This window comes from Leptonychotes weddellii, chromosome 4 (assembly GCF_054177405.1).
Source record: "Leptonychotes weddellii isolate Sample4059 chromosome 4, ASM5417740v2, whole genome shotgun sequence".
In the NCBI taxonomy this organism is placed as follows: Eukaryota; Metazoa; Chordata; class Mammalia; order Carnivora; family Phocidae; genus Leptonychotes; species Leptonychotes weddellii.
Window position 1 is genome coordinate 13,608,487 of NC_138372.1, and position 15,688 is coordinate 13,624,174.

The 15,688-nt window shown below is 54.0% G+C and overlaps 1 protein-coding gene across 3 annotated transcripts in view; it reads left to right on the forward strand.

Annotated features, from left to right (window-relative positions):
* Nucleotides 1-15,688, forward strand: part of VWA5B1 (von Willebrand factor A domain containing 5B1) — a 54,814-nt gene that overhangs the window by 12,440 nt on the left and 26,686 nt on the right. For 2 of the 3 annotated variants that reach the window (XM_081817628.1, XM_081817627.1), the window contains exons 2-8: nucleotides 2,520-2,684; nucleotides 4,222-4,374; nucleotides 5,538-5,808; nucleotides 8,981-9,126; nucleotides 9,989-10,120; nucleotides 10,731-10,855; nucleotides 14,582-14,758. In XM_081817628.1, the coding sequence (XP_081673754.1) occupies nucleotides 2,546-2,684; nucleotides 4,222-4,374; nucleotides 5,538-5,808; nucleotides 8,981-9,126; nucleotides 9,989-10,120; nucleotides 10,731-10,855; nucleotides 14,582-14,758 (1,143 nt within the window). In that variant the 5' untranslated portion in view covers nucleotides 2,520-2,545. The remainder of the gene's footprint in view (nucleotides 1-2,519; nucleotides 2,685-4,221; nucleotides 4,375-5,537; nucleotides 5,809-8,980; nucleotides 9,127-9,988; nucleotides 10,121-10,730; nucleotides 10,856-14,581; nucleotides 14,759-15,688) is intronic. The other variant, XM_081817629.1, reaches the window with a different exon arrangement.

The window sequence follows — 15,688 nt, forward strand, 5'->3', positions numbered from 1 at the left end:
AGCACCCACTTACCCCTCTGTCCTTCCACGCCACCCCCCAAACTCGTGTGCAAAGCCAAATGCATCTCTCTTTGGGCCTCAGTGTCTCCATCTACAAAACAGTAATGCGCCTTATAAGGTGGTTGTGAGGATTAAGTGAAATGATACATGCATCCAGCACATTCGATGTTCGATAGATTCCAGTTACCATTACTATTCCTTCCGCACTCCCCTTCCTCTGCTGCTAGATTGCTTGTAATCTCCTTAAGGACAGAGCTGTGTCTTATCTTCATATCCTCAGTAGTTAATTCAGGGCTTGGAATACAATAAATGCTTATCGGTGCTGGATGAATTGATGAAAAATACGCCGCACTGTTTAGGCTCCAAAGAATTTCAAGTTTACTCTTCCCAAGAAGGGAAGGTATCCCCCACTTCCTGGGCAAGGACCCCTCCCCACTTCCTGGGCAAGGTGCCCAAGGGGTGGGCCCCAGGGACAGTGTGGGAAGATACCCCTTGGCCAAACTCCATCCCAGGATGGACTGAAGCTAAAGGCCAAGTTTGCCAACCATCTGGGCGCTGGGTCCCTGAAGCTGCATTCCTCAGTCAGCCTTCCGGCCAGGAGTGACCCAGGCTGAGGAGGAGGGAGGGAGGGAGTGTGCGTAGCAGCCAAGGTGGCTCAGGAAATGAACTCCGCCATCTTGTTCTGCCCCCTGGGAGCAGTTAGGCTTTGCTCAGCCACCAGGACAGAGAACACGCCTGAGAGAAGGCAGCTGGGGATACAGCAGCCCCTTCCTGGCTCCTTATCTGCTTCCTGCTGTCAGTCAGCCTGCCCAGATAAGGCAGGGCTGGGAGCTGTCTGGGCCGGAGCCCCAAGGGAGAACATAATTAAAAAGACACTGCCAGGCACAGAGCGTGGGAGCACCAGAGGATCCTAGCAGGGCACAAGGAGGACCTGGAGGGGATGACTTCCCTTCTTTGAGAAAAAGCAGAGTAAAAAGCACACATTGAACAACCTTGCAAATAACAGCAACAGGCTACCAGCCCACAGAAGCTTTGCCCGGCTCACGCTCCACAGGGAGGAAAATCTGGAGCGAACCCAACCTCAAATTTGTATTCCCCACCCTTTGACTTCGCTTCCCCTTCCCACCACACCCTTCAAGCACAGCGATGACCTGGGAGGGTCTCGGGAGCCCAAGAGACAATGGACACATCACTGCCCTGAGAACTGCTCAGTCCATCACTCGGGATCAACGACAGTCATCCATTCCCATATTCATTTCATCAGCACTGAGGATACAACCGGGAGTGCACACTGTAAATGGGATGACGGACAGCCACAAACTAATCTCACACAACAAACTGCATCCCTACAAACGGATGGAGGTGCTCTGAGGGAGAGACTCGGCTCTGCGGGAGGCAGATGAACGGAGAATGGGAGGATGCTGGGCCCGGGGAGCATGGCTTCCCCACGGGGTGACCCTCGGTTGACACTGAAGGACAAGGAGGAGGTTACTAGCTACTAGTTTAAAAGGGGGTGGTGGGGTGAATGGCACGACAAAGGTGGGAGATCACAAGACACGTTTGAGGAATGGACTGGAAGCTGGGAGAGCCAACAAGGGCTGTGTGATGATGCGGGACTAACCCACTGGAGAGGCCAGCTGGGCCAGACCACACAGGCACTTAAAGGTTTCGGCCTCTACCCCAGGAACAGGTGGCGGGGGATGGAGACCTCTCTGCTTGGTGCGTTGCTATCGGGGCCTGGCCACTGAGGAGAGAATGGATGGGAGTGGGGGGGATGGCAGATTTAAGAGGCCAATTGGGAACCACAGTCCAGATAGACACGGTGGTGCCTGGGATGAGGATGTCCATGGCGGAGAATGGATAGGCGCCAGGGCATTTGCAGAGATAAATCACAAGCCTTGGCCATGGACTGGGTATGGGCGGGAGGAGTGAAAAAGAAGTGGTGCCAGGAATGACTCCCAGCTTTTTGACCTGCACACCTGGAGGAATCAGGTGGCTCCTTTCACCTGAGTATCTTTTGGGGGTACTCCTCACTCCCCTCACAACCTGGCAGTGGTGGGTAGATTCATTCTAGACGCGCTCAGAGAAGGAGGGATGTGGTGAGCCATCCCCGTTCCCTCATTCTGCTGAGGAAGCAGCCACAGCTCAGAGATTAAAGGGCTGACAAAGGGATGGGGTCAGACCCCGAGTCCCTGGACTCCCGTCCAGAGTTCGGGGAGCACTGCCCACTGGGGAGAATTCCAGGTTGGCCGTGAACCTGCTCGGGCTCTCACCCTGACTCTGCTCCCTCCCGCTGAGTGAACCCAGGCAGGTCACACGTCTTCAGGCCTCGGTTTCTCTGCTGTGAAATGGGCAGAAATGGAATTCCCATTTCTCTCAGGGATGGTTGAGAGTGAGCAGGAGTCACTCCCCGGGAAGGGCGTGAATGCTGGCTGCCTGTGTGGGCGGAAGTGGTGGCCTGGGCTGGGAAGGGATGGGGGGCCCATCTCCCCACTTCCCACCCTTCCTGTCTCTTGCAGGCCCTGAAGACTGAGTAGCCAGCGGGATGCCTGGTCTGCTGAACCAGATCACAGGGGCAGCCCTGCCCCTCACCGCCTCTGACGTCACGTCCTTCGTCAGTGGTTACGCCCTGGGGCTGACTGCCTCCCTCACCTATGGCAACCTGGAAGCCCAGCCCTTCCAGGGTGAGGACCCCTGTTGCGGCTTCCCCAGGGCCCCCTCCCCCGTGGGTAATCCTCACCTTGACAGGATCCACACAGGGCAAGTTATGTACATTTTCGGAGTCTCAGTTTGCTCATCTGTGAAATGGGCATGGCGGTTCTGCCCCTCAGGCCTCAAGGCCAGTAGCATATCACGTCAGGATTTGGGCTCAGCCCACAAGGCAGGCCCACCTGCCTCAAATGGCCGGTCCCCCCACTTTCTCAGGGAGCCTCCCAGTAGGAGAGGCATCAAGACTCTACGGAGAACCAGGAGCTCCCACTCTTGCCTCTGTGACATTGGGGAAGCCACTGTCCTTCTCCAGGTCGAGATGCTCTTCTGCCTGTCTGGACACCAGGGTTTGCAGGAGGAGCCGATGAGATAATGCATGAGGAAGGACCACGCGGAATGAAAAGCAGTGTGAGACTATGAATCATCCGTGTGGGGCAGTCGAGAGAGTGCGGGACCCTGGCCAGCAGAAGTCTGTCAATCCATCGCCTCCCTTCCCACTTCGGGAAGGGGGTCACGGGAAGGCTGGCCAAGAGGGGCTGTGTAAAGGCTTGTTACGGCTAAGATTCCTCCTCGTCCCCAGCGATGGGGGCCTCCTAATCCCCAGGCTTCATGTCTTGGGGTACCACCCTCTGTCCCAACCTTCTCGGTCCCCAGAGGAACCTGCAGGGAAACTGACTTTTCCTCAGAAACCTCCTGGGCAGAGCAGATCACCCTGGTCCTCTGTTTAGGAAAATCTCCAGGGGGCGACTTAAAATGGAACTTGCTAGGGGCCCAGGAGATAAAGGACTGGCCAATGTGGGGAGGGTCTTTGGGCTTTCCTCATGCAGGGAGAACCAGTCTCCCCATTTTGGAGATGAGGAGGCTGAGGCTCAGAGGGATGGGAGCCGGGGTCTATGGGGGGCTCACCATGGGCCAGGCACTGTGCTGTCCCAGGGTTCGTGGGCCCCCCACCCAGGTGACTCACGTGCTCTTAGAGTCTGAGAAGCACTAAGGTATAAAAACACGAGGCACACAGCTAAATCATGGTGGCTACTTTTTCCAGTTTCGCGACAACCTCATGAGTTTGGCTCTCTTGGCCCCATTTTATAGATGGGGCTGTGAGGCTTCAAGAAGCCAAGTGTCTTATCGAAGGTCACCAGGCTTGGAGGGGTGGCCTGGACTGGATTAGAGCCTTAGTCTGTTTCCTCCGATGCCCCAGCTCCTTGGCACACACAACAATTTTCCACCGGATTTCCACTGTCTCTTGAAAACTCAGACGGCCTGGCCACATGGGTCTCACATGCCTGCGGAGTAAGATCTGTCCCTTTGCAAGCCGCCCCACTGCTCCCACAGTGCTTCTGGTGCACTTACCCCCCTCTCCCCCCCTTCCCAGCTGGAGTCCCCCAGCATCTTCTAAGTGGCAGTGAGTACCGTCCATCCATCTGGCAGGTCAAAGGCTTGGCTTCCCTCCCTCGGGCGGGGTGTGCAGGGTGCGGTTGGGGCACCCCGTGATGCTGGGCCCTTCCCCTGCAGGCCTCTTCGTGTACCCACTGGATGAATATACCACGGTGGTTGGCTTTGAGGCGGTCATTGCTGACCGTGTCGTGACAGTGCAGATCAAGGACAAAGCCAAGATGGACAGCGCCCACTTTGAGGGCACCCGCCTCCGAGCCACAACTCTCACAGGTGAGGAGGACAGAGGGCTGAGGCGGGGCCCGGGCCTGGCTGGGGTCTCGAGCAGACTGGAAGGACAGCAGTGGGATAGGGTAGAGAGAGCACTAAACCAGGAGTCAGGAATCCTGTGTGACCTCAGGCCTATCATTTAACCTCTCTGAACCTTGTTCCTGCTCTCACCTCTATATCTCTATAGAGAGCACATCCCTTAAGCTCAGAGGCTGTAGAATGATCATACCAGGGCTTGACTCCCCATCCTGTCGCTTGCAAATGCTATGAGCTTAAATAAAAAATTAAACTTCATCTGTAAAATGGAACTAGTAATTGTATACCCCCACAGCTCAACAGAGACATGGTTGCAGAGATGACAGTCTCTGATACAGTGTAAGGACTCAAATCATGGCTACTGGGCCTGCTATTGAGGATACTGAAGCACAGAGAGGGTGGGTGACCGGCCCAAGGTCACACAGCACGTTAGTGACCATCAGGATTTGAATTCAGACCAAGTATCATGTGACGTAAGAGAGTCTTACCGTTGGGTCTGTGATCTGATCATTAAGACATTCGAGAATCTTTTAATGAGCACCCAGCACATGTAAGATACCAAATTGCCTTCAAGTTGTTAGAGCTGCTTACAGTCTGGAAGAAGGGCTAGGACATGCTTCAGGGTAACCACAACAGGAGGTGGGAGTGGCTATGGCAGAAGAGGTCTGGATAATGTCGGAGGAGGGAGAGAGGGGCCGAGTGGGGACCAGGGAGGTCTCCATGAAGGGCTTGGTGGCTGGGTGACGTTGGCTAAGGAGGGGTGAGGGAATGGGCCTCTCAAACAACAAGAGAGAATTGAACAAAAGCTCTTGCCCCAAAGCTGGGAGGGGGCTTAAATGTGATTCTTTGAGGGGAAGCAGAGTCTGGGAACGGGGACGTGACTTCTGTCGGGGTTTTGTGGGTCCCAGCCTGCCACTCCCGGCAGAAAGTACACGGGGCCTGGCCTCAGACCCCTGTGGGTTCAGATTCGGGTTCAATGAGTAATTTATTTACTGAGTAACTTGGGCAAGTCGCATCCCCACGCTAAGCCGGGGCTTTCCCATCAGCAAAAGGGGCTCGCAAACCTACCACAGTTACAGGGAACTAGAGATAATATATGCATAGCTGCTGACTCCAGGCCTGTCACTTAGGGAACACTCTGCAAGACGGGGTTTCTGTCATCCCTCCTTCCTGCACACCAGGGAAGGTGGCTTTGGATGAGGATTTGGAGCGGATCCTCTTCGTGGTCAACCTGGGGACCATTGCCCCTATGGAGAACGTCACCATCTTTGTCAGCACCTCCTCGGAGCTGCCGACGCTGCCCAGCGGGGCTGTGCGGGTCCTGCTGCCTTCTGTCTGCGCCCCGACCGTGCCTCAGTTCTGCACCGAGAGCATCGGCCCCTCCAGCCAGCAGGCCCAAAGGTAAGGAGCCCCAGCCCGGACCAGGGGCAGAGCCTTGGGTGGCCACAAGGAGTCAGTTGGATGAAGGCAGGGGAGTGAGGGGTGGGAGAGAGAGAGAGAAGAAGGCAAGGCTGAGTGCTAAGGTGGTCACCATCTGAATAATTGTTCCCCTCCATTCACTTTTAGAACATTTAAGAATCTCCCTGAAATGCCCCCTGTCGCTATCGGCCAGAAGCTCTGGTATTTGGACAGCTTGGGATGAGAATTTCCAGGCTTTATTCTATAAGCACACGAGAGGTATTTTCTGAGCACCTACTAGGTGCTAGACGCTGAGCTGAGTATTAGGGATACAGAGGGCACCAAACCAGCATGTCTCCTTCCTAACTGGAACTGGGTGGGAGAGATCATTATCCAACTAAGAACACTACTGATATGTAGGTAATTGTTTCTGTGCTTGCATGCATAATTAATGATGTGAAAAGTGCAATGAAGGAGAAGAGCATTGGGCTGACCTATAAAAGAGGGACCCACCCTGGGGGGCTAAGGGGGAGGCCAGGCTTCTCGGGGGAGTGATATTTCAGCTGGGAGCTGAGCCATGACGGAGAAGTGGGCACAGAGAGGAACATTCCCACAGGTGAAAATAGCAGGGACAAAGGCCCTGAGGTAGCAAGGACAGGACTCCAGAGGGAAACTGAAGCAGGTCGATAGGAGATGAGGCTGTAGACACACAGGATGCCCTGTGGCCCTGGTCAACTTCAGGTTCTCCCAAAGCAACAAAAAGCCATTACAAGGGGTTTCAGCAAGGTGGACTGGGAATACTACAAGCCCAGGGCAGGACAGTTTCTCTCTGCTCCCCTGGAGGGGTGGCAGGAAGAGAAGATGGGTCACAGCCTGAAGCCCCAGCTGCTGAAATTGGGTCTCCTCCCTTTTCCCCACCTGAGGACTGAGGAGGATGAACATTTCCCGTGCAGGGAGAGAGGAGGCCCTTCTTACCTGCTGCATTCAGATGTCTTTTGAGGTCTTGTATTTTATCATTCATGTGTGAGTTTTTAAAATCTATTCCAGAGGATCTTTGTACCATTTTGACATAAAAATAACACTCATAATTAATGACCAGTTAAACTACTGAACTCCCCCCCACCCCAAGTCCTGTCTCAAACTTTGAACCAAGCTGAAATCTGGGAAGATGCACCATGCATATCCCACAGTTTCATACACACCCTGGTAGGGTTCTGGGGACAGCCGGGGACACAGAAGATGGTGTCAGCAAAGTTCTGGAGGCCACCATTAGAATGCCGGCCTCAGACCGAGCTGGGGGAGGGTTCTTGCAGCTTCCCGCGTCGAGTCAGCCTGGAGGGCACTCTTCAGTTATTACCTGGGCAGTAATTAAACACCTCCTGGGTGCCAGGCAAGGTTCCAGGTGCTGGGAATACAGCAGTAAACTAGACAGACAAGGTCCCTGCCCTCATGGGGCTGGCATTCTGATGGGGGTGGGGGGACATGGGGACAGACTAAAGAAATAAGCTCATGACATGTAATATGTTAGGTGAGTTCCGTGAAGCTAAATGCTTCATAGCATAGAGGCTAGAGGAGGAGAGAGTGCGGTTGGGTGCTATTTTAGCTCAAATAGACTAGGCTTAGGCAACATTTGAAGCCTGATCTAAAGAAAGGGAGGCTGGAAATATGCTGGAGGAAGAACATTCTGGGCAAGTGGTTAGTGCAAAGGCCCTGAGGCAGCAATGGGTGTGGTGGGTTGGGGGAGCAGCAAGAAGGCTAATATGGCTATAGCAGCGTAGGAGCAGGAAAGAGAGAGGTCAGAGGGATGATGGGGAGTCCGATTATAGGATCCTGAAGCCTAGGGCGAGGACACCTTGTCGGCACAGCAGAGAAGCAGGCGGCACAAGCCAATGTCAGACCAGGAACACCAGACGCGTGCTGCGTATTGCCAGGTTGCTTTCTAGGCTGGTAAGTTTCCACTTCTACCAGCGGAAGGAAGAGTCTCCTTCTCTCCTCCTCCTCACTAGCACTTGGTATTACCTATGCTTCTTATTTTTTCTTGTGTCACTCTGTCTGAGCGACTTTGAGGTTCATGGGGATTTGCTACCTGCTTCTCTCGAGAGCATCTGTTTCACTCCGCCTGCCGGGAGGGGGGCAGGAAAAAGCTTCTCAGGGCCTCCCAGGCCTCTCGTTCCTGGACCCACCGAGGCCTTGAATGTCCCCAGCCCTGGTAGGCCCTGCCTCTCAGACACAGAAGGCTCGGTTGTGCCAATGTCAGCAGGTTAAAGACAGCACACAAGCTTTTGACCCAGGAGCCCCAGAGAAATTCTTTCCTAAGCCCAAAAAAGGGACGCAGATGAGGATCTTCATGGCGGTGTTATCTGTTGACACAGGGCGGGCAGGAAGAAATAAGTCCGAGATAACAGATGCTCCTAAGTGATACCATGTCCCAGCAAAGGCTGGTTTGCAGACCGCCACATAGATGGAGCTCAGAAACACAGCAGTGAGCGATACAAAGGAAGTGATTGAATGCCATTCAGGACAGAAGGGTGTGGCCCTGGGGGAGGGGGATGGAGCAGGGTCCGTCCGAGACAGGGTGGGGATGACCCAGAAAGAGAGCCCAGAAACCTGAGCCTTCAGCAGGGCACTCCCTCAAGGCACCTCATTATTACCTCCATTTCATGGATGGGAAACTGAGGCTTGGAGAAGTGGCTTGTGCAGGGGCTCCCAGCTCACAGAGAAGGGCAGGGAGCCAAGAAATGGGGTGATGTGGTGTTAACCTCCTCACTGTGGAGCCAGACTGACCTGGCAAGGACGCACTCTCTGCCAAGTCCTAGCTGTAGGAACTTGGGGTAGCCGCCACATCTCGTGGAGCCTCTGTTTTCCCATGTGGGAAATGGGGAGATGGGGGCCCTGATGCCTCTTCTCAGGGCGCTGGTGAGAACGTGCGCCGCTGGTAGGGGGCACCAGGCCTACCAGGTAGCTGCGCCTTACGTCGGAGTCCGGGCCCTCCCTGGAGGCATGTGGCGTGGCAGGCAGAGTAAGGGTGGGAGGTGGGAGGAAGCTCGTGAGCCCCCTTGAGAGCTGGGCTGCAGGGCTGCCAGGGCTGCCCGGGGCTCACCATCTTCTTCCGTCTTTCCGCTGGCCCCCTGCTTCCTCCTCCTCCCCTTCCTCCTCCTCTCCACCCCCTTCCCAGCAAAGACAAGCATTGCTTTGGCACCCGCGCCCTGGACCCCTGGAGCAAGTTGTGCTTGGCGACTCTCCTGGACACCGATGTGTCCAACCCCATGGAATACGAGTTCAGCTTCCAGCTGGAGATTCGTGGGCCTTGCCTGCTCGCAGGTGAGACACAGCTGCCCAGATCCCCTGGATTTGGCGAGCCTGAGGCCCCAAAGTGGAGAGGGCTTTGGGCCAAAAGCTGCCAGGGATAGAGAGGAAGGGGAGGGCAGGGAAGTGGTCCTGCCCAGATGGAAGACATCCTGAAGTTCATGCCCCCCAACATGTGGCCCAATGATGAGCCCCTCCCAAGGACAGGTTTCAAGACTATTCCCATACCCACCTCAATGGCTCCCGTGGGGCGATGTCCATGGGGGCATGGACATCCTTGGTCCTCTCCTAGAGGAAACAGGCACAGAGGTGCTTCCTGGTTCTTACCTTGCATGGTCGAATCACCTGGGGAGCTTTCAAATCCTGCCACCCAGACCCCACCCAGACTACTGATGACAGTGGTCTGGGGTATGTCCTGGGGATTGGAATATTTCAGAGCTCCCAGGTGATTCTAATGTGCAGGCAGAGTTGGGGACCATTGTTCTGATGGCTCCCATCCCCAGCCCACTCAAGGTTTTAAAGGGATACAAGGACATGGTTTCTTGTCAATGAGTGTTCTCCCAGAGCAGCATGATGTTCCAACACAAAAGGCATTTACAGAGTGCCCAGCGATCCGAACGTTGAGCTCTTTCTTTATGTGCCCTAAGAGGAAGCAACCCTTTGACCCCAGTGGATCCTGAGGTCGGGGCAGGAAAGGCCATCGACACCATCTGTCTAAGCCCCCATTTTGCAGATGCGGGGAATGGAGGAGGCCTGTCCGTGGTTACACAGCAAGTCAGGAGCCTCTCATCTCTGACCTGGGTCTCCATGTTCCCCCCACTGAGCCCCTATTTTTCCCAAGACTGCTGAGCCTATTCCGCCTTTCTGTTCCACACAGGGGTGGAGAGTCCCACCCACGAGATCCGGGCCGACGCCGCCCCGTCTGCGCGATCGGCCAAGAGCATCATTATCACCTTGGCCAACAGGCATACCTTCGACCGGCCCGTGGAGATCCTCATCCACCCCAGTGGTACGGTGCACCAGGCGGGGCCCCTGGGAGGCCTGTGGGGAGGAAGACATGCTGATCCCGTGGGGCACAGACACATGGCCCCTCGTCCAGTGGCCAGGCCAGGGAGAGCGCAGGGGGGTGTGGCAGAGAGAGGAGACCAACTATGTGGCTCCTGGAAACATGACTCTAGCTGGCAGAGCTGAGTGCCCGGATTCTAGCTCCAGAGACCTCGGGGTACCCATTAGGGTACTTTGCCTCCAAGGCAGCTGAACAGATGACCTTTGAAATCCTAAGCTCAATGAGGCCCTCCCAGCTCTGAACACTCAGAGAGTAACTCTTTTGTCTCTTTAAGGATTCATAAAATGTCAGGATCTGAAAAGATCAGAACCTGGTCTCTCTCCCATTTTACAGATGGGTAAACTGAGGTCCAGAGAGGGGTAGTGAATTCTCTGAGACCATTAGGCTCTCCTGCCTGCCAGCTAAGGCCCCCCCACCCCTCCAGGCAGTCAGGGATCTATCCCCCTCTTCCAGTTGGGAGTCCTCCCCACCCTGAAGATCCTGCTCCTAAACCAAGGTCCCTGGTATTGCCCTCAATTCGGACAAGTGCCAAGAGTTCATCTCATCTCTGCAGAGCCCCACATGCCACACGTCCTGATGGAGAAAGGGGACATGACCCTGGGAGAGTTTGAGCAGTACTTGAAAGGAAGAACGGAGTTCATTAAAGGGATGAAGAAGGACAGCAGGGCAGAGAGACAGGTGAGGGTGGCTGGGACCGAGTCCGTGGTGGCAGAAGTGGGGTGACACTGGGCACTTGGGCATCACTGAACCAATGAAGATACTGGGCAGGGGAAGGGGGTGGTTTGCCTGGTCACTCCCACAGCGAGCTGGTGGCAGATCCTCGTCCGTGTTTCCCTCAGTGGGCTGGGGCACCGCTGGGAAGATGGACATCCAGATGCAGCAGGCACCCTGTCCTCCCGCCTCCTGCCAGGCCACCTTCTCCTGGTGTCACCAAGAGGCCTAAGCCAGGTGACATTCTAGGCCGGTGGCAGAAACAACCTTGCTCTTCTCCAGGTTACTCCACCCCAGGGGACCCCCAGGACCCTACAGGCAGGTGCCCTCCCAGCCCAATCTTTACCCCTAGGCCTCCCTTTTCCCACCTGCTGAAAGGGTGTCCTGCTCGTCTTTCCTCTGAGATCCTTGCTACTATTATGTAAAGAATAAAGGCAGAGCGGAGAAAGCCTGAAGAAGACCCTTTCTCGGCCCGCGCCCTCCCCATGAAGTGCCAGCATGAGGAGGCCTCAGCAGAGGGGAGGGGAGGGGTGGGCTGGGGAAGGCTGGTAAGAGGCTGGGACACCGGCTGCAAGTTACACCAGCAGTCTTTCCTGCTCATGGCTCTGCACACCAAGCCAGGCCCTGAAGGCCAAGGCAGGTTTAAGAACAATGGCACACTTCTTTTTCTGGTCTCCCCGTTTTTGATGAGAACACTGAGGTTTAGCACCCCAAAAGAACTGGTGAGCTGGGAGGAGGGGAAGACCGTTCTTTTGGGAGTTGACTTTGGTGACATGAGGCTAAGCACTTAGAGTCAATCCTGGGGGGCAGCTTCACTGGATTTAAGAGCCCCTCCCTGACTGGTGGAGGACCACGGCAGAGGGGGGAGGTATGGGAATGTGTAGACTGCTTCCAGCTCACGTCATTCCCATTGCTGGACATCCCACTGGAGGGCCTGGTGGGAGGTAGGAAGGATAGCAAAGGGAAAGGGTCAGTAGCTCACGACCCATATCATCCCATGTTAGGGACACCACTGGAAACACCTGCCTTCCCAGAAGGGCCCTCTCACCCAGATGAGTCAACTGGGAGAAGAGGCTGGGTGAGGCGAGGTTCTCAGAGCGGGAGTGCCCCTGAGCTTTGAGAACTATAGCACATGGGCAGGGGTGGGGGTAGTGGGGCTCCCAGGCCTGGGGCTGTCTCCCCTGCCTGCCAAGACTTATCAATTAGATCTGGGACTGCTGAAGCAAATGAGAATTTGCCACCTTCGGTCGGTTATGCAAATACCCTGTATTCTCATGAGCTCCAGGGATGATAGGGATCACCCAAAGCTGCTAAGAAGTGATGAGTTTATTGTAATTGGGTAAGGGCAGCTGGAGGAGACACTGGAGAATCCCGAGCCAGGGCCCCCACGCCACCTCTCTGAGAGGCAAAAATCAGGTTCCCAGAAGGGCTCCTTTCATCAGCAGATGTCGCTGTTGCTACCTTGGGCTGTGTCTTCCAGTGAGCCAGGCTGGGCAGTGGCCTTGGGCAAAGGAGCTCCATGTGGGAGGGAGAGCGCGATCCCTCACTAAGGGAGGGAGGCAGGCATCCAGAGGGTGAACATCAGTCAGGAAGAGTGGGTGTGACAAGCTGTCCAAAGCTGTGATTTAGCAAAGAGGGGCAAATGACAGAGGAAGACACCATGTACAAGAGACAGAGATGCTGAGAGAAGCAGAGACAAGTAGAGACAGAGAGACTGGGGGGAAAAAAAACCCAGAGATGCACACATAGGTCAGTGGGAGATAAAAAGACCTACACAGATTCATCCTCTCCTTTATTCATTCAACCAATACTGTGTCCCTAATAGATGTCTGCTCTGTTCAACACTAAAAATAACATGTCCTTGTTCTCGTGAAGCTTACATTATAACACAGACAAGTAAATGAATGAGCTAGATGAGTGTGGAGAGGGCTGGGGACCATGAAGGAAATAAAGCAGGATAATATGATAATAAGTGATAAGTGTGCATGCTGGTTAGCCTGGGGTTTAGAAAAAGCCTGTCTGAGAATGAGACCTGGTGAGTGGTGAGGAATGGATGACTGTGCCCAGAACTAGAAGCAGGACAATGGTGACATGTTCGGGAAACAGGTGGCTGGTGTTGTTGAAGTATCAGGAGCAGAGTGGGCAAAGATGGGTGGACAGGTAGGCAGGGGTCAGGCATTAGGGAGTCTCATAACCATGATGCAAAGTATGAGGGGAAGCTATTGTTTAAACAACAAGATGACAAGAATGATCACACTCCCTGCTCTATGTAGAAGGGATCCCAGGGAGGGACGCCTGGGTGGCTCAGTTGGTTAAGCGTCTGACTTCAGCTCAGGTCATGATTTTGGGGTCCTGGGATCGAGCCCCGCCTTTGGCTGCCTGCTCAGCAGAGAATCTGCTTGTCCCTCTGCCTCTGCCCCTCTCCCTGCTTGTGCACTCTCTCTCTCTCTCTCTCAAATAAGTGAAATAAAAAAAAAAAAAAAGAATAGACCACAGGGAGAAAAAAGTGGCAGAAAGAGGACACTCAGGGTCTAGACAAGAGACGGTACTGTCCTGCACTGGGGTCGTGGTGGTGGAGACAGAGCAGAAGACACATTCAGAACACATCTTAGCTGCAGAACTAATGGTCCTCTGCTGAATGGTAGATGTACGGGGTGAGGACAGAGAGGAACCAAGGACAACCCCTAGGTCTTGGGTTTGAACACCTGCATGCATGATGATGTCATCGATTGAGTTGAGGAAGGGGATCCAATAAAAACGGAGAAACAGACACAGAGACACAGGTACACAGACACAGTCAGATAAAGAGACAGAGAGAGGAAGTCGGAGTGGAGGGAGAGAGAGAGGGGCAGAGTGAGGACAGAGGAAATGAGATTTGGCGCAGCGCGCGTGGGTGCGTCCAGAAGCAACGTTCAGCAGCAGCTTGCCAGGGCCAGCGAAAAGAACACGCAAAAATAGATAAAGAACTATGGTCCCGTCATCCCTTTAATGTTTAGGAGCCCATCTCTGTACGGGGCTCTAAGTTAAACCCCAGAGGGTTTGGTGATGGTGGATCCTGTTCAGAAACAGCTGCTCTGTCCCAGGCAGCAGGCTTCACAAGCATTGCACTGAGTCCATATAACTCGGTGAGATAGGTACTCTTGTCTTCATACCACGGAGGAGGAAGCTAGTCGGTCCACCCTAAAGATGGGGGCAGGTTTCCTAAAGAGGTAAAATCTGAAGAATGAGTAGGAAGTTAGCAGAGGGAGAGAATCAGAATCAGTAAGCCCAGGGGAGATGAGCCAGAGAGTGGCTTAGACACTGGGGGTGAAAGCCAGAGAGACGCCTTCCAGCCTGTACCTATGCGGGGACTTCCTGCTCAGGGTCATCCTCTAGTGGCCCTAGAAAGGGGACGTCATTTGCCCCATTTTATAAATGAAGAAACAGACCCAGAGGAGGGACTAGCCCAAGATCACACGGCTGGATGGTGAGAGCTGGGATTTTAAACCCCGGTCTTTCTGCCTCCAAAGTCCATGCAACTGCGAAAGTCTAACACACAGAAGAGCCAGGTGCAGTCAACCTGGGACTCTCTTGTGCAGAGTGTGAGTGGGATCTTGACAAAGCCTGGTGAGTAATGCAGGGACCAGCTTGAGCCCCCAGGAGCGGCTCTGGACCCCTGGAATGCCCAAGTGAGAGTTTTCCTTTCTCCTCCAGACAGAAATCATCCGGAAACGCCTCCACAAGGACATTCCCCACCATTCTGTCATCATGCTCAACTTCTGCCCTGACCTCCAGTCAGTCCAGCCGAACCTGAGAAAGACCCATGGCGAGTTTATCTTCCTCATTGACCGGAGTGGCAGCATGAGTGGGACCAACATCCACCGCGTCAAGGTACCTGTAAGAGGACCCCCGCCCCACCCAGGACTTAGGGTTCCAGGGTAGATCAGCTGTGCTCCCCCAAGCCAGCTTCCTCAGTACTCTTGTGTTCCAAGCAGCTCTCCTTCCACACCTGAACTATTTCCCTCAATGACTGCCCATGACTACAAGGAACAACTTAACTTTTTAAAATCAGTTTGAACAGAGACACCCAAACTCAACTTGTTCCCAAAATAAAACTTTGAAGTGGTATGAACGGAGGTAGAACTATTGTCCAAGGGATAAAATCATCTAGAGCTTTCCTTGGCACTCTGCAAACCTTTGTTGAGTTCCTGCTCTGGCTGAAACACCTCACTAGATCCTGAGTGGAGAGGGGCCCAGAAAAGAGAGGAAGGAACCAACATTTGCTGAAGCTTACTATGTATCAGATACAACCCAGCCACTTAATGCACAGCTTGATGTTTAATCCGGACAATAATCCTGTGAGGTTGGCCCTATTGTCACCATTTTCCACATGGGAAAGCCAATTGTGAAAATTTCAGTAACCTCCCCAAGGTCACACAGCTGCTGTGGTCTAAGATCAAACTCCTGTCTGTCTGTTCCTGCCACCTGACATCAGAGATTCATCGCACATGGCCTTAACGAGTGTGTATAATCCAGTAGGAAATATTCTTTTTTTTTTTTTCAAGTGTGTAATATGTGCAAAGCGCTGTGCTTGGCCGTCTGGAAAAACAGCAGGTTGCAAACATAGTTCCTGCCCTCCAGGAGTTCACAGTCAAGCAAGGGGGCAGCCCAGCTAACCAGCCATAGCTGGGAGTATGGCCTCATTGCAGTGGGAAGTTCTGAAGGAGTGCAGAAGAGTGATAAACATTCCTCCCTGTGTATCCAGAAGTGTTTCATCTCCCTCAGGAGATTACTCGCCTCCATTATGGCATTGTCTAGCTC